This window comes from Chionomys nivalis, chromosome 1, assembly GCF_950005125.1.
Source record: "Chionomys nivalis chromosome 1, mChiNiv1.1, whole genome shotgun sequence".
Taxonomy (NCBI): Eukaryota; Metazoa; Chordata; class Mammalia; order Rodentia; family Cricetidae; genus Chionomys; species Chionomys nivalis.
This window is the reverse complement of record NC_080086.1, coordinates 68012582-68037309: the sequence shown is the minus strand read 5'-3', so window position 1 is coordinate 68037309 and position 24728 is coordinate 68012582. Positions and strand designations below refer to the sequence as shown.

Genomic DNA, 24728 nt, shown 5'->3' with positions numbered 1-24728 from the left:
AGCCACTAACCAACACAATTGACCTCTTGCCAGTTTTATATTTCATGCTTTTTGGGTTACAGCTTTGTAAAAATTTAATATACTTGGATTACTTTGATTATACTTTGGGTTTATAGAACCTGGGTATTGTGTCTCAAAATGAATCCTACAGGGAAAGGTTTTTGGGGTTTTTGGGGGGGTTGTTGTTGTTTTTAGTTTCTTAGACAGGGTTTCTCTGTGTAACTACCATGCCTATCCTGGAACTCACTCACGTAGACCAGGCTGGTGTAGAACTCACAGAGATCACCTACCTCAGTCTCCAAGACCACCCAGTCAGGGAAAGGATTTTATATAAACTCTCAGAGTAATTAGTCTAGTGAGTTTGTTTATACATTGTTGTTTCAGCTGGATTGGGATAGAAAATCATTAAAAATTAATTAAGGGGATGCTGGAGAGATGGCTCAGTGGTTAAGAGCACTGCCTGCTCTTCCAGAGGTCCTGAGTTCAATTCCCAGCAACCACATGGTGGCTCATAGTCATCTGTAATGAGATCTGATGCCCTCTTCTGGCCTGCAGGCATACATGCAGACAGAACACTATACATAATAAACAAATACATCTTTTAAAAAATTAAATTAAATTAATTAAGGAGTTCATCTGATACTTTCTACAAGGTGAGTAGAATTTGGTTCCTCAGATCATTAACTTTTTCTGCCAGATTATATGAAAATGTGGTGTCTTAACATAATAAACATTTATTGTTTCATGATTATTGTGAGTTAAAAATGCACAAGCAGGGGGCTGGAGAGATGGCCCAAAGGTTCTGAGTTCAATTCCCAGCAACCACATGGTGGCTCACAACCATCTGTAATGGGGTCTGGTGCCCTCTTCTGGCCTTCAGGCATACACACAAACAGAATATTGTATACATAATAAATAAATAAATAAAATTTTTAAAAGTGCACAAGCAGCTCAGGTAGGTGGCTCAGGCATGGAGTTTCTCATGAGGTTGTTTTAAATATGGCAGCTATGATTATAATCTTCTGAAGCTTGACTAGAGCTGGAGGAGCAGGTTCTAAAGCAGAATATTCAGATGAAAATTAGAAGTTCATGTTTCCTCACCACCTGGATCTCTCCATGGAGTCATTTGCATGTTCTCATTCTAGCTCTTCTGCAAGCAGTTGAGAGAGAGAGAGAGAGAGAGAGAGAGAGAGAGAGAGAGAGAGAGAGAGAGAGAGAGAGAGAGAGAGAGAGAGAGAGATGCTTTATGTCCTGGCCACAAAAAGTTCGCTTCTTCCACATTCCATTTATTCCATTCATCCGAAACAAGCCACTGTTCCATCCAGGCAAAGCAACAATTACCAGATGCACCCTCTTGCCTGATATAACCCAAAGGAAACACGTGACAAGAGGCTGCAGAGGTAGTTCACAGATAAGGAGCTTGCCTGCACAAGCGTGAGACCTGGGTTCAAGGGCCTGTTTGGAGCATGAGCACACACAGTTAAAGCTGGTCCTGCTGGCCCAAGGATGAGAACCTGAGCTTGATCCTGAGCCTTGAGTAAAGAGCTGGGTGTGGTGTGTGCTTGTTACCCCAGAGCTGGGGAGGCAGAAACAGGGGGTTCCTGGTGCTCCAGCACAGCCCAGTCAGCATGCCTCGGCTCCCAGGGAGACCCGGGCTCAACAGGATACAATGAAAGGGAGATGGCGCCTGTAATGACAATCTTGGCTGTCAACTTACACACCTGGGAAGAAGAAACCTTAACTGCGGAATTGCCTCTCACAGATTGGCATGTAGGAGCATTTTCTTGATTGCTAACTGATATAGGAGGACCTAACCTCCTGTGGGCAGTGCCTCCCTGGGCAAGTGGACTGCGTAAGCCAGTCAGGTAGCTGAGCAAGTCAGTGAGCAGCACTCCTCCAAGGTCTTCACTTCGGTTCTGGAGTTCCTGCCCCAGCTTCCCTCAGTGCTGGACCATAAGCTATAAATTAAAATAACCCTTTCCTCCCCCAAGCCACTTTGGTCGTGGTGTTTATCACAGCAACAAAAAGCAAACTAGGACAGCATCTGAGGCATGACACTGGAGGTTGACCTCTGGCCTCCACACACGCGGGCACGCACACACACACACACTTCTCAGGACACTGTACTCATCACATAGTACAATGAGGGAAACCTTGGGCTGTTACAATCTACTCCCTTAAGTTTCCAAGCCTAAGCACAAAAGAGGAAACCAGGCAGGTGCCAGCCATCCTCTTGAGTCTAGAAGTGGGCTCTGGGACTTCAAAGAGACCTAGGTAGCTAGAGGAGAAAGAACTATATATGGGAAAGGAAACAGAATTCCCATTTTCCCTTTTAAAGGAAGCTCTTTAAGGAGCTATATAAGTCAATCAAGTTGCAGGCAAGAACAGATGGCATATCCAAGCTGAAAATTTTTCAGAGATACAGAAAGAGAATATTTGCAGAAGTTAAGGCAGAGTTTAGGCAGAGTCAACAAAGGATAGTGCCTCAGCCAGGCCACCCAAGACTAGAGAGAGCTGCCTTGTGGGATCTGGGACCTTTGTTAAAGAAAACACAGTGACTCTTGTTAAAGCTCCATAGATTTTATTCAGGACCACTGCAGTAGGTACGAGGACCTTGACAGTGGAATTTGGCTGTGGAGGAGAGCCTGAGCTCACCTAAGTACAGCATTGGTACGTGGGGCTCCCGCAGGTAAATCGCCAGCTAGTACCTCCCATTGGACAGGCCTTTTTAGAAGCAGGAATGTGAAGAAACACATGGAATTGATCCCTAGAGATCGGCCTCCAAGAATACAAAACCAGGGAGAGAAAAGTGGACAGTGACCTGGAAGGCAAACAAAAACTTCCCGGATTTGAGTGCTGTGATAATTTTTCTTCAGGTAGTTTGTCTCACTGCTACTCCCAGTATAGGTGGCCATTGTTAAATCAGTTGATCCCTTAACCCCTCCATTAGGAAAGGCGGGCAGTTTTATACTGAAAACCATGAAGTGGTCAGGTGTTTCACTAAGCTGGGAAACAGCTGATCTGCCAGGTGCCAAAGGAACAGACAAACCACAGGAAAGGGTTGAGGCTAATTGCCTCCTGAAAGTGAATAGCCAAGAGTGTAACCTGGGCAAAGTGCCCGCTCCCCCATTCCGATTGCTGGTGGTGGTGCTGGTGGTGACTGTTTATTTCATTCCTTTGTTTATTTACAATGGTGTTACTCTGTCAACCAGCCTGGCCCGGGGATCACTATCTGGCTCACGCTGGCTTCAAAGTTGTGACAATTCCTCCAGTTTATTCCACCGACTGCTAGGATTACAGGGGGGAGTAATCCACACCCAGTTTTTCCATTTTTCTCCAAAGGGTTGAGAGATGAATACATTGGCCCAGAACAGGCTCACTGTTGAATGAACCCCAGACAAAACACTTTGGTGGTCTTATCAACCTGGGGTTGGAGAAAGCAAAGAGGAAAGGCTAGCAGTAGAAAAGAACCGAGTCAGGCTAGAGAAAAGTGTATTCGTTTCTCTCAGAAAGAAGTCTTGACAGAAGCCCTTGAGGAAAGTGTAGCCGTAGGCCTCAGAGACCTAGGGATGCAGGTGTCAGGGCGAGGGAGACAAACCTCCCAAGAACAGCCTGTGCCAGGGCAGCCTGAGTCCTTGGCCACGTCCTTTGGGGGATTGGCTGTATGCCAGATCCAGGGTGGAAACTGCTGTTTCTCTTCCACCGCTACCCCATGAAACCTGCCAGGTAGAGCTTTTCATTGCCTGTAGTCAGTCCTGAAAAAAAAAAAAAAAAATTTAGGACTCCCCACCGGTACTCAGGAAAGATGACAAGCCAAAATTTCCTCCCTGGACAACAATAAACTCAATGCTAGTTAGAAACTCAAGAAAATCGCAGGAGCGATGCGACCACGTGATGTCCACATCATGGATGGACCAACAATCCAATCTACAGGAAAACAGGCTCTTAATTCCATTTCCACTGCACAAGAAAGACAGCTGACATTTCCTGTCTGCAGGGATACCTCAAAATGTAAATGCAGAGAAATACTGAATGGGGGAACATATCCAGGACAGACCCAAGATTACCCCTCACATTTAATTTTTTAGTATCATCAAATAATTCTGAACCTTTTATAAGGAATAATGACACAGAATTCATAATTAAAATATTAGAATTCCTTTTATAGCCATTGTGACATGAATATAAATAATTCTAACCCAGATGATTAACTTCCCTCCCAAAGAAGGATTCCAGAAGAATGTCCCTATAGTGAAACTCTTCCTAATTCCTTTAAAATTTCCATTATAAAGAATTATTGAAATTTTGCATTGTCTACAATGAGGTATTAGGGTTCAGAATGCTCTGGTCTGCCTGTAGTGCTTACTTCGTCATGCTCAGTAGCTGGCGTTTGATCATGTCAAGCAGCAGGTAAGGGTATGTTCTAAGAGAGACGCATGGATGACTGTGCTGAGAGCAGCACGAGAGGGAGAAGGCAGGGAATCAATACTGCTAGAGAGACGATTTGAAGGAATCAGATAGACATGGAGTTCTGAAGATAGAAACCACAGCAGGCTCAACTCTTCCTAGTGTGGCAAGAAAAGCAGATATAAAAGGGAAAACAGGCTGGGCGGTGGTGGCGCACGCCTTTAATCCCAGCACTCGGGAGGCAGAGGCAGGCGGATCTCTGTGAGTTCGAGACCAGCCTGGTCTACAGAGCTAGTTCCAGGACAGGCTCCAAAACCACAGAGAAACCCTCTCTCGAAAAACCAAAAAAAAAAAAAAAAAAAAAAAAAAAAAAAAAAAAAAGGGAAATACACAGGGCAGTGATTTTTCTAAAAGCTATGAAACACAGTGTTGGGGTGGAGAGACGGCTCACAAGTTAAGAGCATGCACTGCTTTTTCAGAGGACCCTAGTTCAATTGCCAGACTTCACTTCAGGGAATCTAAAGCTCTTTTTGTTGTTTTGATTTTCAAGACACGGTTTCTTTGTGTAGCCCTGGAATTCAGTCTGTAGACCAGGCTGGCCTTGAACTCAGAAATCTACTAGCCTCTGCCTACCAAGTGCTGGGATTAAAGGGGTGTACCACCACTCCCTGGTTTAGGAGGAAAGCTCCTTACTGACTTGCTCCCCTTGCTTTCTCAGCCTAATTCCTTACACAACTCAGAGCTGCCAGTCCAGCTACAGCCCATAGGAGGCTAGGCCCTCCTACATCAATCGTTAATCAAGAAAATGCCACATAGACAAGCTAATAGACCAATGTGAGGGAAGCAATTCCTCGATTGTGGTTTCTTCTTCCCAGGTAACTCAAGTCTGTGTTGATTTGACAGAAGCTAGCCAGCATACTGGGTTACTAAAGATTTGTGTCTTTGATTCCCTTTTCTCTGCAGCAAGTGAGAGGGAACTTCGTTAGGTTGCAGACCTGCATCTCAGAGCTGCGCATGCTGCAGGTAGAAGGTTGTTACAGACCCCATCATACCTTACTGCCACTGGCTGTAGAGGATGGGCTCCAACAGTTCAAACAGTTCAGCAGATACACGGCCACCAGTGCTACTCAGCCCAGTACTTCCCTGGAGGTAAGTGATGCTGCCTTTGGGGCACTAAGCCATTTTCCCATTTCCATCTGTGTAGGCGTTTCATATTTATTATCCTTATGTTGGCTAAATGTTCAGCTACCTGCAAGTAAAAGATTATTTCCCTTTCCCATGAACCATAATGAGTTCAGTCCTTTTTTTCTTTTCTCCTCAGTACTTTATCCTTTTTTTTCTGTGCATGTGCATATGCATGAGCACACGCATGCACATGTGTGTGTGTGTTTGCGTGTTGTGTTACGTGTGTGTTGGATACTCAGACCTGGAGTTATATGCAGTTGTAAGTTGCCCAGTCAAGCACTGGGAACTGTTTAGCATGAATAATACAAACCCAGAGAAAGATATTGGGGTTCAACCTGAAAATCAGAAAAGCAAAGCAGCAGCCAAACCACTAGAGAGCTCTTACCTCTATGAAATCTTCAGACTAAAAAAGAGCAAGTTCCTGTCTCATCCTGCCTTATATTCCTCTCTAGTGCTGGGATTAAAGGCGTGCTTCACCACCACCCGGCCTCTATGGTTAACTAGTGTGGCTGCTGGGATTAAAGGTGTGTGTCATCACTGCCTGGCCTGTATGGCTGACTAGTGTAGCTCTTTTGTGTTCTGTTCTTTAGGCAAGTTTTATTTATTAAAATACAAATGAAATATCACTACATTTCCCCTTTTTTGTCTAAAATGATAAAGAAGGCTATAACTAATATAAGAAAAACTATATATAGTAAGTACAATAATTATATACAATATATACAGGCAATAAATACATCAACAATGTCTAGTCCATTTGCACTTGACGAATTCAGAGAAAATACTCCATATCTATCCTATTGTGGTGAGTCCAAAGTCTTGTACCTAATTTACTTTCTATTGTAACTTGTTTTCTGTGTCTGGTAAACAAGAAAAACTGTAACTGTAACTATCTAGTCTTCAACTCTCTCAGAGACCGAAGAAGGAAGTAATATTAACTGAGTAAGCAGGAAGTGCAAGTAAGAAAGTTCCAAAAACTGTGAGTAATGACAAAAACGCTGTCTTCCTGGACAGTCACCTGAAGTTCTACTGTAAAGTTGGGGCATCCATCTTTGGCCTACAGGCCTAGCATATCAACAGACTTTTCTGTGAAGCAGGATATTCTGAAGGGCTCTCCCTCCTTGTCTTGACAGTGTTTGGTAGTCACTTTGTTTTGTGTCCTGCTTGTCCAATAAGGACAGCATACTGTCAGCAGTCAAGGCAAAGGCATGTTCTTGCCCAATGGCTTACTTTTGAAAGTAAACTCCTTGTGTAGTTCTTCAGTGCTTGATATCTTCTCTGAAGTGGATTGGTGCTGCCAGGAGCAGGCATGTCTCATTATCAAAAAAAAAAAAAAAAAAAAAAAAAACAAAAAAAAAAACTATGTTATTAAAAACACCTTAAATGCCATAGTCTGTAGATCTCTGAAGTGTTTGAAGATAACCTGTCTATCTAAAATATATCTTTGTTTGACCTTGAAAACATACTTAATGTGACTACAAGTTCATTTATAATAGGTGATTAATTACTAACCTGTATTTCCTTATTATCCTAAACAGCTGGTAATAATAATTTTCAAGACTAGAAATTTACATTACATTGTTAAATGAGTTATATAGGTACAATAGCTTGAACTAGAGTAGAAGTGATGTACAGTATGTTCTAACAAAATAATAATATCAAATATACAAAATTTGTATCTATATAAATTGTATAAAATCCAATCCAGTATAAAACTACTAGTTACTTTTTAAAAGTAAATTCAATAATTTACTTTTTTATCCTATCATATCTATATTCCCCCCTGTTTTTCAAAGGAGAATCTAATCTCCTTTGTTCAACTTTTCTCCTGGCCATAATCAATAACAACTGGTAACCAAACCCCCTAAGTAATGTTAAATATCCATAACCCATTAAACAACCAAAACCCAACACCCCACCTCTTGGGAATGTGGACGTTGTATTTTTAAATTTACTTCCTGCTGTCTGGGGATGAAGGTATATTTAGGGGATCCTGAACAGAAAAATTTGGGTTAACCATTGAGTCCTGGGAGAGGTGGCTGTATCATTTGTTGTCCAGGCTCTGCATAATTAGAAAAGTGCAGGGCTACTCTCAAGTCCTGGCTAGAGCAGTCTGTAAGGCTGGATCATCTCAGCCAGCCACCTCGAAATTGTTCTGAGCAGTTTGTAGTCCAAAACCAATCTTAAATGGTGTATTTCAGCTTAGTGGTGTTATCAGAGTCCTGGATGAATTGTCATTGTGAGGATCCATCCTCTTTGGAGACTACAGAAGTCGCTGTTAGACATGCTCATAGTTCACTACAAAAGACTGATAGAAACTCAAACCTGAAACTATGTACAGAAAGGTAGATGAAACATTTTTCTAGAATTAGTTAGTACTCTATATGACCATTCATACCATGACAAAAAGTTTATATATATATATATATATATATATATATATATATATATATATATATATATAAATACCTTAAGAAAAGCTGTTAAAGAGTTGATATAAAACCAAAGGATTATGAGATTAGTGGCAATAAAATAATCCTTAAATATTTGTTTTCTTCTGTCACATCAGGTGACTCTTCTGACATGAGACAGAGATTTTGGCTTTCACTTTAATAAGCATGCTTGGGTTTAGAGAAGAGCCACACTCCAACTCCAGAGCCAGCTTTAATCTTTAATTTGACTGGGACCACAGAAAGACCATTTGCATTATATGTCTGTAGAGAATAGAAGAAACAAACATTTAGGAAATTTTAACCTGTTGGAAATGTGATATACCAATAAGCCAATTACTCTTTTTCTTGAGACATTTTTTTCTCCATGATTTGTCCTTTTTCTTGAGACATTATTTTCTGGATGATTTTTCCTTTTTCTTTGCTTGTCTCATTTGTCCAGTGGTCTTCAGATTCCTGAGCTGGATGCCTCTCTTCTCCTGAAAAGAAAAAAACAAAACCTTTCCCCAACCCTAATTCTGGTTGAGATGCTCTTTTGACAAGTTATATTTGATCAAATGAAAAGCCTTTGTTAGTTTTATAGGTTAGTTTAGATTAAAGAACCATGCTGTTAGATGAACTATCATCTCTTCCCATTAAGAGGTGTCTCTTGTTCAAATCTAATATTTATCAATTTTGATAGTATCCATAACTTTTCTTCTTCTGTGGAAACAAAAACAAAACCCCTTCCCCAATGTAATACATGTCCTGGTTTCCATTCTGAGGTCAGTACATCTTAAAAGTATATCAACTGATTTAATTCTGTAGTTTCTTTTCTACTGTCCAATGTCTCTCATTGTTGTTCCTTTCTCATTAGCATTTATAAAATTCAAAGTTAATAAAACATTATTCAGTCTATTCCTAGGGGTATTTATCATCCCTTTCTGTTTATTTAACATATCCTTTAGAGTTCAATTTGATCTGTCTATAACTTTCCTGTAGTATTATGTGGTATACCTGTAATATGCTTTATATTATAATAAGCAAAAACTTTCATTTTCTTATAGACATGTGCTGGAGCATTGTCTGTCTTTATTTGTACAGGTATACCCTTGATGGCCATAACTTGTAGCAAATGTGTAATTACCAAATCAGCCTTTTCCAACTCAAGGCAGTTGCCCATTAAAAAACTGAATAGGTATCAATGGTGTGTTGTACATATTTTAGTTTTCCAAATTCTACAAAATGGAACACATGGGCTGGAGAGATGGCTCAGCGGTTAAGAGCACTGCCTGCTCTTCCAAGGGTCCTGAGTTCAATTCCCGGCAACCACATGGTGGCTCACAACCATCTGTAATGAGGTCTGGTGCCCTCTTCTGGCCTGCAGGCACATACACTGACAGAATATTGTATACATAATAAATAAATATTAAAAAAAAATGGAACACATTCATCTGCCAGATTTTACTCCTTTGAGTACCCTTTGGGTTACTTCCTCCAGGTAGTGGTGTTTGGTTGTATAAAGAACAAGTAGGACATTTCCTTATACTTTCCTTGGTTTTTTTGCCTTGTGATAGAAAAGTCTTTTTGTAAACCTTTGCTTTTGACATGATTTTTTAAAAAGATTTATTTATTTATTATGTATACAGTGCTCTGCCTGCATGTACCCCTGCATGCCAGAAGAGGGTGCCAGATCTCATTACAGATGGTTGTGAGCCACCATATGCTTGCTGGGAATTGAACTCAGGACATCTAGAAGGGCAGCCAGTGCTCTCAATCTCTGAGCCATCTTTCCAGCCCCCTGACATGATTTTTTTAATGAAATTTGGAGGCCTTCAGCCATTTCCAATCAATAATTGATCGATTTCTGCATTACCTTGTGCTAGAGGACCTGGCAGACCTATATGGGATCAGATGTGTGTTATGTATATGGGAATAATTCCTATTCCTGATTATATCTTGTAACTAAATAAATAATATAATCAATTCTATATCCACTGATATAAATTCAGCAGTTTCAATATGCAAAAAAATCTTTTTGAATATTGTGAATCATTAACTATGTTGAGAGATTCTTTAAAATTCCTTTGTACCATAAGAATAGCATCTAATTCTGATTTTGAACAGAATCATAGGGGCTTTAATCCACTTTACTTAAATTTTCTGATTTGTAGCCTGCCTTTCCTGATTTATTTGCATCAGTATAGACTGTAGAGGCTCCAGTTATTGGTGTGTCCTGTACAGTGTGAGGAAGGATCCAGTTAGTTCTCTTTATAAGTTTAATTCTCTTGCTTTTGGGATAGTTTTTGATAATCTGTCCCAAAAAATTACTACAAGCTCTTTGCCAGGGTTCACTTTCTTCCCATAATTTGTCAATTTCATCATTATTAAAAGGTACTATAATTTCTGCTGGGTTTATTCCCACTAATTGACGAGGTCTTAGTTTTCCTTTTTGAATTGACTCAGAGACCTTTTCCACATAAGTTTTTAATTTTTTACTCGGTTTATGTGGTAAAAAAAATCCACTCCAAAATAATATCTACCCTCTGCATTAAAATTCCTGTAGGGAAATATTTGGAGGGTAATATGACCAGATGCAGTTAAGTTTCGGATTTACATGATCCGCATGTACCTTCTGTAATTTCTCTTCAATCAAAGTCAATTCTCTCTCACTTCAACTGGTAATTCCCTGGGGCTGTTCAAGTCCTTGTCACCATCTAAGTTTTTTTTGTTGTTGTTGTTTGTTTTTTTAATTAATCAGGTCATCAGGACCTATCCCAGTAATGTGGGAAATGTCTCCTAGCAATCTTTGGAAGTCATTAAGAGTCTTCAATAGATCTCTCCTAATTTGCACCTTTTGGGGTCTAGTTTTTGTAAACCTATTTTATAACCTAAATACTTAATAGAATCTCCTCTTTATATTTTTTTTCAGGAGCAATTTGTAATCCCCACCAAGGCAAAATTTTCTTTACTTTTCAAACATTCTTTCTAAAGTATAGTCAAATGTTGTCCATGTAATGGTAAACTACAGATTCAGGAAATTGCTTATGTATCATTTCCAATGGCTAAATTACAAAATACTGACACATAGTAGGGCTATTTAACATCCCCTGTGGGAAAATCTTCTGTTGATGGAGACTGCTAGTTCATTTCCTGACCACCCTGACTCAAAATAATCACACAGAAACTATATTATTTAAATCACTGCTTGGCCAATCACTTAAGCATATTGCTAGCTAGCTCTTATGTATTAAATAACCCATTTCTATTATTTTATGTTTCACTGTGAGGCTTGTGGCCTACCAGCAAGGTTCCAGCTAGTGGCTCACATCTTTCTCCTCTGGCAGCCCCATGGCTTCTCCCTGACTTCACCTACTCTCTCTCTATATATATATATATCTTTTCCAGTCTTGTTATATTCTGTTAAGACATTGGCCAAAAGCAGCTTCTTTATTTGTTAACCAATAAAAGCAATACGTATATAGAAGGACTTCCCACACTATTTTTCATTTTCTGTTTAGATAAAAAGGAAGGTTTTAACTTTAACATAGTAAAATTACATAAAAGAAAACAGGTATCAAACAAGAATTACAGTTACAATAGTTATATCTACTTTATCTTTATCATAACTAAGGAAATTATAACTATCTATTCTTCAACTCCATCAAAGACCCCAGGAGCATATAATATTACCTAAGTTAAAGGAAGTTCATTGTAAGCAACTTCCAAAACCCTAGAATTGACAGAGACATCTTGTTGCCTGGACAGTCACCCAAAGTTCTTCTATAACATTGGGGCATCCATCTTCAGCCTACAGGTCCACTTTTCCATGAAGCAGGAAATTTGAAGATCTGTTCTACCTTGTAATTGCAAAGTTTATCAGTTGCTTTCTTCTGTGTCTTGCAAAATGTCTGGCAGACTCTTTCATGAAGCAGGAACCCTGAAGGACGGTCTCACCTTTAGGAAGTTCAGCAGTCATTTCTCTGTGGGCCCTGCATGTCCAATTCATACAGCATAAATAACATCAAGCAGTCCAGGAAAGAGCAGTTTCTTGTCCAAATGGCTAACAAACTCCATGAGGAGCCTCTTCAATGAAATTGTCTTTTATCAGATTTTTAAATTTTTTTATTTTTATTCTTTACATACACCACTTCCCAACCACAGTTATCCCTACCTTTACTCCTCCAAGTGCCCCTCTGCCCCACTAGATCCCTTTCTCCATTTCCAGAAAGAAAGAGAGAAAGAAAGAGGAGAGGAGAGGAGAGGAGAGGAGAGGAGAGGAGAGGAGAGGAGAGGAGAGGAGAGGAGAGGAGAGGAGAGGAAAGGAAAGGAGAAAGGAAAGAGCAGGATTCCTAGGGATATCAACCAAAATTAGGCACAAACCCTCATATCAAGGCTGGAAGAGGCAACTCTGTGGGAGAGAAAGGGTCCCAAATGCAGGCAAAAGAAACAGAGCTACCTACTACTCATTCTGTTAGGGACCCTACAAGAACGTGTAGGGACCGAGCTACACGCCTTAATGGACATTCGGACATTCAGAGCACCTAGCTCAGACCCACACAGGCTGCTTGATAGTCTCTTCAGTGTCTGTGAGCCCCTATCAGCCCCGTTTACTTGATTCTGTGGGTTGTTTTCTTGTGGTGTTCTTTTTTTTTTTTTTTTTTTTTTTGGTTTTTTTCGAGACAGGGTTTCTCTGTAGCTTTGGTGTCCGTCCCGGAACTAGCTCTTGTAGACCAGGCTGGCCTCGAACTCCCAGAGATCCGCCTGCCTCTGCCTCCCGAGTGCTGGGATTAAAGGCGTGCGCCACCACCGCCGGGCTCTCGTGGTGTTCTTGACCCCTCTGGCTCCTACAGCCCTTCCTCCTCCCTCTTCTTCAGGCTGCCCGTGGTTTCACCTGGTGTTTAGCTGTGTGTCTCTGCATCTGCCCCTATCAGCTGCCAGAGGAAGCCTCTCTAATGACAATTGGGCCAGGCACTTATAATATGAATATAGCAAAATATCATTAGGAACCATTTCACTGACGTCTTTTGCCAGTTGTATTGGTCCTGCCTTGGGTCTCTGGGATATCCTCCTTCTGGATCCTGCTGTCCAAGCAATGTTAGGTGTAGGATTCTCATGGCATGGGCTTCAAGTTGGACCAGTCATTGGTTGGCCACTCCTGTAAGTTCTGCACCACCATTACCCCAACACGTCTTGCAGGCAGGACATAATGTATGCTGAAGGTTTTATAGCTGGGTTATGTCCCAATCCCACTCCGGGGAGCCTTGTCTGATTATAGAAGATGGCCAGTTCAGGCTCTGGATCCCATTACTAGGAGACTTCACTGCGTCCCTCTTGTAGATTATGGGGGGTTTCCAATGCACTGGTTTTCTACACTGCCTCCCTGGATGTCCCCCAATTCCAGTCATCTCTCCCAAAATTCTCTCCCTTCATCTCCTCCCATCCTGAACCCTACTGTTCGCATCTCTACTTGCCCCATGTTCCCCTACAAAATTTATCCTATTTCCCTTTCCAGGAAGATCCATGCCCCCACCCACATGAGCCCTCTTTGTTACTTAGCGTTTCTGGGCCTGTGGATTGTGTCATTATTCTTTACTTAACAACTAATGTCCATTTATAAGTGAGTATGTACCATGCTTGTCTTCTGGGTTACCTCATTCAGGATGATTTTTTTTTCTAGTTCCATCCATTTGCTTGAAAATTTTATTGTTTTCAACAGCCAAATAACATTCCATTGTTTAATGAACCACATTTTCTTTATCCATTCTTCAATTGAGGGAAATCTAGGTTGTTTCCAGTTCCTGGCTGTTATGAATAAAGCAGCTATAAAGATAGTTAAGCAGGTATCCTTATGGTAGGATGGGGAATGGTCATCCGGGTATATGCCCAAGAGTAGTATGGCTGGGCCTTGAGGTAGACTGATTCCCAATTTTCTGAGAAATATTGGTCTTTAATCAAATTTTGACTCAAATTGACTAAATTTTCTTGGAATTAGCAAATGTCAAAATCGATGCTAATCTGGCTCCAGGCTGAGACAATCTTAAAATAATCTTAAATAAGTAGTGGGTGGATGTTCTATGAGTACGTTTGTGAGTAGCTAAAATAGTCTCAGTTTTGGTGACCTCTGGCTGCAAACAGATGACTTGAAAAATAATAGTGTGGAACTTCCCATTTCCAGTTCACATGTGAAGAAGTTGGAAGTTGTCACTTTGTCCTAATAATTTTTAAAATGCTCTGCTTCAAAAAAAAAAAAACAGAAACCCAATTTACATAATAAGAATGTGCAACAAACCAAGCTTGGGAAATTCAATCTTCCAGTACACATGAAACACTACCAGGTGGAAACTACCCAAAATTCTAGTCCATGTGGAGGCCTGGGACCAAAAAAATGAGAAAATCCTGACACCTACTGGCCACTCAGCAAAACTCAACCCAAAAGGTGGTTTGCTCTCCACTATCCACTAGGACACTGCGTACCCACAGATCCGTCAGAGGGAAAGGAGGAATTCAAAACCCATCCTCTCAAGGAAGAAGTCCTGACTAATGGTATATAATATATGATATAGATTGTGTGTTACATATGTATGGGGCATTGAACTTGGAGTAATAAATCAAAGAAGGCACAAACTCCTAACTCCTAAATGAAATCATGAAACATACAAATAAGCAATATACCACAAAGATAGTCTACAGCAATGCTTATTGTAGCATTATTTATAATAGCTAAGCTATAGAGTCAGTCTGGATGTCTCTCAACAGAGGAATGGATGGAAATGTGGTTTATGTGCACAATGGAATTTTGTTCAATGAGAAGGAAAAATGAATTGCGTCATTTGCAGAAAATGGATGTAACAAGAAGATATCAAATTAAGTGAATTAAGTCAGACCCAGGAGGACAAAAGTCACATTTTCTCATTTGTGGATCCCAGATTTTATACAGACAGATAAAATCATATGTATATATGACATAAAGTCATAAAGTAGAAGCAGACTGTCCTGTGGAATGAAGAGAACTAACAGGGAGGGAAAGGGGTGGGAGCACAAGGGTTCTATTCAACGTCTCCAAAACCATTCAAGAAAAGAAGAGGGGAGAATAAAATAGCTAGATTAAAAGAGTTCACCGAACTACAATTTGTGAGAAATTATCTTTGTGTGGGGAAAAGAGAAGGAGGATAATACCGGTTATAAATGTGTATCTATACCTGAAAAGTAAAACGTATCAAAGAAGAACTGTGAAGATAAATGAAGGCATTTCTCCTAGTCTTAACTCATGAAACAGGTAACATTGTGTTCAAAATGACAGCAACAGCATGCTGGTCGTGCATACACACTTATGTTTATAAGTCAGTGAGAAGGTGGCAGCAGTGATGTGAAAGAGGGGTGGAAATTAAAATAGTTATTGCATGTTTGAGAGTCATGGCCCCTGCTGGCCTCACACTTGCTGTGTAGCTGAGGGTGGTCTTGAACTTCTGATTCACCATGCCTGGCTCAAAATTATTTCTGTAGCATGCTTATACTTCCCGTAACATAGTAGTGTTATTTGAGAGTGGACCTGGATTAGTCATGAGTATATGTTACAAGCTCTTGGATGACTACTTTATAAAGTTAAAAAAAAAGTACAGCCAATGTGCTAAAAATTGGAAAGAAAATAAAATCATAGGAGCTGCTTAACTAAAATCATTAGAAGCATGGCAGTATGGCTCAAGGCAGGGCATTTTCCAAACATGTAAAAAGGCCAGGTTCTATCCCTGCAGAGAAAAAAGAGAAAGAGAGGAAAGGAGGAAGGGGGTGAAACAGGAAAAAAGGCATGTGTGACAGACATACAGTGGTGACAGTGTAGGTCAGTGCCACAGTGTCACTAGTTACTTAACGTCAGTGACCTAGGAGCCCCAGGTAAAAAGTAGAGAAAGTCAAAATGGATCAAAATAAAGACTTGGTTATGTTTCGTCTACAAGAAACCCGCACTAGAATTTTCTCAACCACTAAAAACTCTTCCTGCTCAAACTTGAAAACCTGAACTGGATCCTTGAAACCCGCAGTAGACAGAGAAAACAACTGAAAGTTGTCCTCTGACCTCCATACTTACTCCATGACACATGTGCATGCGTGTGCGTGCGTGCACGCGCACACGTGCACACATACACACACACCCCAATAATAAAATAAATAATTTATGTTATAAGAAGCCCACATTAAATAGAAATATATAGAGAGCTTAAAAGCAAGTGTGTAGAGAAAAACACCAGTCAAAGCAAGAGGAGCTGTATTAATTCAGGCAAAGAAATGTCAAGGTACACAAAGTTATCAGGGGCAAAAAGAATATTATACAATGGTAAATCCGTTATTCCAAATGATATGACAACTCTTTTTAATGTTTTAACTTTTTTGTTTTTTAACAATTTTTTAAAATATTTATTTATTGTGGGGTGTGGTTGCTGTGGGATTTCATTGATCAATAAAGAAACTGCCTTGGCCCATCTGATAGGGCAGAATTTAGGTAGGCAGAGTAAACAGAACAGAATGCTGGGAGGAAGAGGAAGTGAGCTGAGATGCAGGGCAGCTCCTCTCAGAGCCAGATGCGATGCAGCCAGCCAACAGGTCAGACATGCTGAATCTTTCCCGGTAAGCGCACCTAGTGGTGCTACGCAGATTGTTAGAAATGGGCTAAATTAATACATGAGAATTAGCCTAGAAGAGGCTAGATATGATGGGCCAGGCAGTGTTTAAAAGAATACAGTTTGTGTGTTGTTATTTTGGGGCATAAGCTAGCCAGGTGGCCAGGAGCTGGGAGGCGGGAAGCAGCCCGCAGCTCCCCACATGTGGTGGCACAGACCTTTGATCCTAGCACTCTGGAGGCAGAGGCAGCCAGATTTCTGTGAGTTCAAGGCCAGCCTGGTCTATATACTGAGTTCTAAGATAGCCGGAGCTATACAGTAAGACCCTATCTCAGAAACACACACAAAAACTTTGTTTTATATGTATGGGTGTTTTGCCTGCACATATATAAGTGCATTTCTTGCATGCTTGGTGTCCAGAAGGCCAGAGAGGGTTCTGAATTCCCTGATGCTGGAATTGCTGAGGGTTGTGAACTGAGCCCAGTTCTTGAAAGAGCAGCCAGTGCTCTTAACTGCCAAGCCATCTCCCCAGCACCAACACAATGATTCTTTTTTTATTATCAAAGATTTTATAAATAAAAATAAATGGTGATAAAGTTAAATCAGTCAAATATATGACACACTACTGTAAACACACTGCACAACATAAACAATGGCCATTTTACTTCAGCAAAATGGTATCATTTGTCATATAAATATATAAATATACTGTTTATTAAAATTTACTACATTATAATTTGCTTTTATTTAATTTAAATTGGATTTCACTTCAGCATGATAAGAACTAGAGCCACATAGAATTCATGTCTTGTTTTGTGGTGTGCATATTTAGGTAAAGGGCTACTAAAAGCACTTTAGTAGTTTAGGTAATTTTTCCTTTATTTATTCTAATTTAAGGTAGATGACAACCGCGGCTGTTCACTCTGACAAAGTGTTCTCCTTTGTGGTTGTTCTCAGTAACTGAGAAGACAGGTGGCTTCTGTCTAGAGACAACCATGAGGGGACAGTGGGCTGTTTGGAAGCTTGTGAGCCAGAGAGGCTCAGACATCACACTTAGGGTCCAAAACATGAAGTTAGAAGTGTTCTGGTGTCTCTCTGATGGAGGGAAACAAGGATGAAGACGTGGAGACAGCGACAAAGCATGAAGCTGTACATAACTGCAAATGTTGACGGTCTTCCATGCCAGACACCGCCCTCGTGACAATAGTCATTGCTTGTACGATGAGGAAAATGGGGTTCGGGAAATTTAGTAACTCACGTAATGTCACAGAGCTATAAAATCGCAGAAGCAGGTCTCTCCACCACTGTCTTCCTAGCTACAGAAATGATTGTTTCCACTATAGCTTAACTTCTGAAAGTCACCAGTGAGCTCTGAGTGGAGGATCCATGATCAAAATTCCCCTCCAGGGTTCTCAAAGTGTAAAATTTGTTAGAATGACCAGACTGGAACAATATTCACTGGCTTCCAAAGCACAGGAGGAATAGGCAAGGGCTGGATTATTGAAATGACTAGTCTTATGCATCAGCTTAGCAGGGCCACAGGATACCTAAATAGCTATATATAATTATACATTGTTTCTTTTCTCCCTTTTATTGAAAATATTTTTTTTTCTCACATAATATATCCTGATTACGATTTCTCATCCCTCTGCTCTTTCCAGTTTTTCTCTGCTTCCTCTCCCATTGGGTTCACCCCCTTTCTATCTCTCATTAGAAAACAAACAGGTTTCTAAAGAATAATAAAATAATTTAAAACTCTTCGATAGGGCTGGAGAGATGGCTCAGTGGTTGAGAGCATTACCTGCTCTTCCAAAGGTCCTGAGTTCAATTCCCAGCAACCACATGGTGGCTCACAACCATCTGTAAAGAGGTCTGGCACCCTCTTCTGGCCTTCAGGCATATGCACAGACAGAATATTGTATACAATAAATAAGTAAATATTAAAAAAACTCTTCGATATACACAGTGAACAAGTGACACTTGAAATAAAACCACACCCACAGGACTGTCTGGCTTGGTTATACATACCTATATTCACAGCACTCAGAGTATTGCATGCATAGTAGTAAGGACAGCCCTTCTGAGAAACAGTGCTGGGAAATTGGTACATACACGTGTAGAAGACTAAAGCAAATCCTTTTCTCTTGTCCTCTACAAAAATAGACTCAAAAGACATCACAGACCTTTATGTAAGACCAAAAACAATAAGACTATAAGAGAAAAATTAAGGGGAAACATTTGAGGCATATACAATGATTTTCTGAATAGGATTCCAATAGCTCAAGCAATAATAAAAATACATAAAGGGGCTGCATTAAATTTAAAAGCGTTGGCTCCACAAAAGAAACAATAAATCAGGGTGATGGTGGCGCTTCCATTTAATCCCAGCACTCAGGAAGCAGAGACAAGGGAATCTCTGTGAGCTCAAGACCAGCCTGGTCTGCAGAGCGAGTTCCAGGACAGTCAGTGCTACACAGAGAAACCCTGTTCAGAAAGAGAGAGGGGACGAGAGAAGGGGAGAGGGGAGAGAATCAGCAGAGTGAAGACACAGAGAAAATCCTTTCAGACAGTTAATGGATGTTCACACTATATAAAGAACTTGAGTTGGAAAGATGGCTCAGTGGTTAAGAGCCTTGGCTGCTCTTCCAGAGGACTGGGTATTGGTTCCCAGCACCTCCATGGTGGCTCATAAGTATCTGTAACTCTAGTTCTCAGGGTTACTGTGAACAGAAAACTATTCTACAACAGTAAAGCATTCAGAAATAGTACTAGCAATTGTGCTTTGACCTACATCCCTCTTGGCTAATTAAAAATATCTACATAAAAAATAATTGCGTATACAATTGTCTTCCAGAGTCTCAAGATCCAAGGCAAAACTGATCATTGAAAACATTCATTTCAATGGTATAAAAGATCCTAATTATACACAAATGCCTTAATATGTCTTCATGCCCAACATACTGGTCAAGGGTTAAATACATTTTAGAGTCAAATGAAATTGTTTCTCTGGATCCACACTGAAAAAACAGGGAATCCATCTGTGCTGTCTTAGTTTTCTACCATTCTGTTGTCAGGGCTTTTGGTTTTCTGTCCTGCCCAGTTCCTGCAATCGTTAAGTCCCAAAGAAATCACACAGGGGTTTACATTAGTTATAAACTGATTGGCCCATTAGCTCAGGCTTCTTAGTAACTCTTATAACTTATATTAGCCCATTATTCTTGTCTATATTAGCCACGTGCCTTAGTACCTTATTCGTCGAGGCAGCCATATCTTGCTTCTTCTTTGGCTGGGTCAGGACTCAGACTAGGACTTCCTTCTTCCCAGAATTCTCCTGTTCTAATTGACCTACCTCTACTTCCTGTCTGGTTGTCCTGCTTCTGCTTCCTTCCTGGCTACTGGCCAATCAGCATCTATTTAAAATATAATTGACAGCCGGGCGATGGTGGCGCACGCCTTTAATCCCAGCACTCGGGAGGCAGAGGCAGGCGGATCTCTGTGAGTTCGAGACCAGCCTGGTCTACAAGAGCTAGTTCCAGGACAGGCTCCAAAGCCACAGAGAAACCCTGTCTCGAAAAACCAAAATCAATCAATAAATAAATAAATAAATAAAATATAATTGACAGACTATAGACCATTGTCCCACATCACATCTGAGAATGGAAAACATGGAAACTCCACTGGGAGATGAGCTCTCTAAAATGTAGTGCTTCTGTAGTGTGAGAACCTCAGTACCCTGTTCCTCTGCTTTCCTCTGAAAGAAAATACTTTGAGCAGAGGAAATGCTACCAGTGTTTAATGTTTTTTACCCAGGATGAATAAGAGAAAGACCAGAGCGCATGGCTTCTCTCTGGTCGCTGTCTGGATACCATCTAGAAACTATCTGGGATTACTGGAAAGGATTTCTGATGACTGTATGTTTCATTGGAATCTGTCACGTGAAACTTTATTTGTACCATTCTTAACCTGTCAACTAAGATCAAGTGAAGTTTAAATTATATTTAAATCTCTCTCTTTGTACTAAACACAATAGCTACTACCAGAGACTTAAAATGTCTTAAACACTTAAATGGTATTGATAAAAGCTGGCTGCATGCTTGTTTGTTTTCAGCCATAGCAGGAAAAAAAGTTGTGCTGTTTTAAAATGCTGGCTTTCTGGTCTGTCCTGCCAGTGCAAACTCTGACTCTTTCAGGCAGTCAGTCCGAATGAGTGTAATCTGTGAGCAGAACGCTGCAACTTGCTTGCTGGCAGGGACTTTGAAACGCCACAGAGTTGTGGCAATAAAAATGGCTCCAGTAGTATCTCTGCCATGAGGCTGGAAAGCTAAGGAATGGGCTGGATCCAGCCACCAAAGCCAGGGCATTAATCCTACCCATATTGCTCAGTAATTTAAAGGCTCATGTGGTCAGAAAAAGAGAGAGAGATACAGTAAAGAGAGATTCAAAGACAAAGAAAATTTCTAAATGGTTTACAGTGTGTTAAAAATATATGCAGGCTAAAAGTTAAAGTTCTTAAAGTAAAAAAAAAAACAAAAATAAGGAAGAGGTAGTTGGGTGTGGTAGTACACACCTTTAATCCCAACACTTGGGAGGCAGAGGGAGGTTGACCTCTGTGACTTCAAGGTGTGGCAGTACACACCTTTAATCCCAATACCTGGAAGGCAGAGACAGACAAATCTCTGAGAGTTCAAGGAGAGCCTGATCTACAGAGTTATTCCAGGACAAAGATATACAGAGAACGTGTCTCAAAAAATAAAAGTGAAAATAAATGAAATAAAGGTTAAAATGAAGCGCACAAAGATGGAAAATACACAGAGAATTTTGATACTGTATGCTATTATGCTCTGTTTGAATTGTTTGAATGCTGAGGAAGGAGCAACAGCTGCTAAAAAGATATTTGTTTATAAATGCTACTGAACTAATCCAATATAGATATTTTGAAAATACCTTGACTTCAGAATTTGGATCTAAGGATATGATACTTTGGAAAAGAGATTCTTCTTTTGTTTTCACAGACGATGACACCCTGCGGATTGCTTCCATCCCGATATGGTATGATAGACCACGCCCTCCTGAAAGGTTGCTGTGAACACTTTCAAAAAATTACTTCACTCAATTGACAACTGAAATGAACCTAGCACACAGGTTATACCCTGAAATATCTAATTAACAGCGCCCCCATTCAGCAGGAAGCAGTTTGGAGAGAAATAACTACGTCCATATTCCCAAATATTGTTTATAAATGTTCTTTTACATTTAAAGGGGGATATGATATAGGTGTGAATAATTTGCATTGATATTAATCTTGGTTTACTGATATTAATTTAAGGTCAGTTTTGTTATATGTATATGTATTTCTGATCTTGATTAAGGTATTGTGATTGTGTAGTTCATTTAAAAATGTAATGTATATAGGTTGTTAATAGATAATCATAATAGTCAAGTTTGTAGTCATGTTAGTTAAGATTTTCTAGATGTACATAGATATATTTTAGATAGACATTCTTCATATCTTTCAAAGATTATAGAATATGGCATTTTAAATGTTTTAATAACTTAGGGTTTTTCATGACAATGAGACATGTCTGCTCCTGGCAGCACCAATCTACTTCAAGAGGAAGATGGGCATAGAAGAGGATCCTTATGGAATTTGATAGCCATTTGGGCAAGAAACTGCTCTTGCCTGGACTATTGCATAAACTGGACACAGAAAACCCTCAGAGAGAGGACTGCTGAACTTGACTAAAGGTGAGATGATCTTTCGGGGTTCCTGATTCATGAAGAAGTCTGCAAGACATTCTGTAGGACACAGCAGATAGTGACTGAACTGACTTTGAAATTTCCTGCTTCATGGAAATGTCTCTGGATACTATGGGCCTGTAGGCCGAAGATGGATGCCCCAACGGTACAGAGGAACTTTGGGTGACTGTCCAGGCAGCGAGATGTCTCTGTGATTTCTAGAGTTTTGTAAGTTGCTTACTTCTCATTTACTTAGGTAATATTATATCCTTCTGGAGTCTTTGATGGAGTTGAAGAATAGATAGATAGTTATAGTTGTTTTCCTTTGTTATGATAAAAGATAAAGTAGATATAAATATTGTAACTGTAATTTTTACTTGATAACTGTTTTGTTATATGTAATTTTGCTATGTTAAAGTTAAAGCCTTCCTTTTTTTTTGTTTATACAGAAAAAGGGGAAATGATGGAGGAAGGTCATTGGTTAAAAAATAAAGAAACTGCTTGGCCCTTATAGGTTAGAACATAGGTGGGTGGAGTAAACAGAACAGAATGCTGGGAGGAAGAGGAAGTGAGCTCAGACTCGATAGCTCTCCTCTCCAGGGCAGACGCGATGAAGCTCCGACCCAGGATGGACGTAGGCTAGAATCTTCCTGGTAAGCGCACCTTGGAATGCTACACAGATTATTAGAAATGGGCTAAATTAATACGTGAGAATTAGCCAAGAAGAGGCTAGATATAATGGGCCAAGCAGTGTTTAAAAGAATACAGTTTGTGTGTTGTTATTTCGGGGCATAAGCTAGCCAGGCGACCAGGAGCTGGGGCGGCAGGAACGCAGCCCGCAGCTCCTACTACAGTCTTCCAGAATAAATTGTATGTTCCTCACTCTGGATATAAGAAAAACAAACATATTCATTATTTTCATGGATTTCGTTTTAGATTACTATCCTGACTTCTCAGCCTGGAAAAGAAGTGATCAGACAACTGGAGGAAGGGTTGAAGGATATAAACCTACTTTGTGTCAGAAGGCTGCAAGTGGTTGAGATCCCAAAAGACACCCAAGAAAATAGAGACTCACCATCTCCCATTGAAGAACCCAGCAATGATGGTAAGAATTGGGCTTTTGCTGTTTCCCATGCTGGTCTTGACCTTGCACTCTTCCTGCCTCAAAAATGTTTATTTGGGGCTGGAGAGATAGCTCAGTGCTTAAGATAACTTGCTCTTATGGAGGATTCCGGTGTAGTTCCCAGCACCCACACGGTGGCTTGCAATTGTTTGTAACTCCAGTTCTGGGGATCCCATGCCCTCTCTGGCCTTAATGGGTGCTGGGTATGCATATGGTACATAGATGTACATGTAAGGAACATGCCCTACACACACAAAAAATAAAATAAAATACATAAACCAAGCATTTTTAAAGGGAAAAAGTAAGATATAATGACCTATACCTGTAATTGAAACTTCTGGAAGATGGAGACAGGTAGGATTAGAAGTCCATACATAGAAGCTAGCCTAGGCTACCTATGAAGAGAAAGAGAGACCCAAATTTTCAGATTTTGTGACATAAAGCACTTAGAACAGTGCCTGGCACAGATAAATGCCGTGTGCTGATATTAATGGTAGGTTAGGAGAAGTCTTTGTAGTGCTTTTTAATATGCCTGTTACCGATAAAATTTCAAGCCCTAGCCATTTATTGTTTTACTAGAAAGATTATATGACCATCATAATACTTTTCAACTTCGAAGCCTCCCCTAACCCAATTACAGTACTTTTATTTTTGTACATTGTCCCTCAGTTGTCCTCTGTCACATTTATGTTACATAGGTGGAATTTGTCTAATTTTTTATTTTCCTCTAACATAATATAAAACTTTTGCATAGTTCTCATGCTCCTTCTTTTCTGCTTTTTGTCTATTTTTGTTCCTCTTTCACTCTTAAAAGAAAACAAAAAAAAAGTGTGTACCCAAGAAATAGGTACAAACTCTTACAGGGAAACCAGTATGCTGTCTTTACCCTATTTTCTCTCTTTACATGTGAGCCAGCCCTGTATCGACAGCAAATTCCTAATGGTTTTAATCAATTTAGGATCTAGGAAATTCTGCTAATTCTAGCACCCAAGATTGGCCTCATAGAAGAGCCACAGATAATGGGAGTAATGCTGCTATCTTCTTTCGGGATTTTTTTGTGTGTTACTGTTTTATTTCTTATTTGTTATTAGTATTCTGTTTACACACATGTATGTGCATGAGGTCACATGCTTGTTGAAGTTAGAGTTCATTTTTAGCTTTCCACCTGGTTTTGAAGCAGGGTGCCCCTGGTTTCTGCTGTCCTGTGTACTGCAGGATAACTGGTGTACGAGC

General features: G+C 40.1%; 1 protein-coding gene across 1 annotated transcript in view; it reads left to right on the top strand.

Annotated features, from left to right (window-relative positions):
* M1ap (meiosis 1 associated protein) overlaps window positions 1-24728 on the top strand; it is an 83215-nt gene that overhangs the window by 10605 nt on the left and 47882 nt on the right. The window contains exons 3-4 of the mRNA XM_057776476.1: window positions 5371-5556; window positions 23309-23477. Coding sequence (XP_057632459.1) covers window positions 5371-5556; window positions 23309-23477 — 355 coding nt within the window. The remainder of the gene's footprint in view (window positions 1-5370; window positions 5557-23308; window positions 23478-24728) is intronic.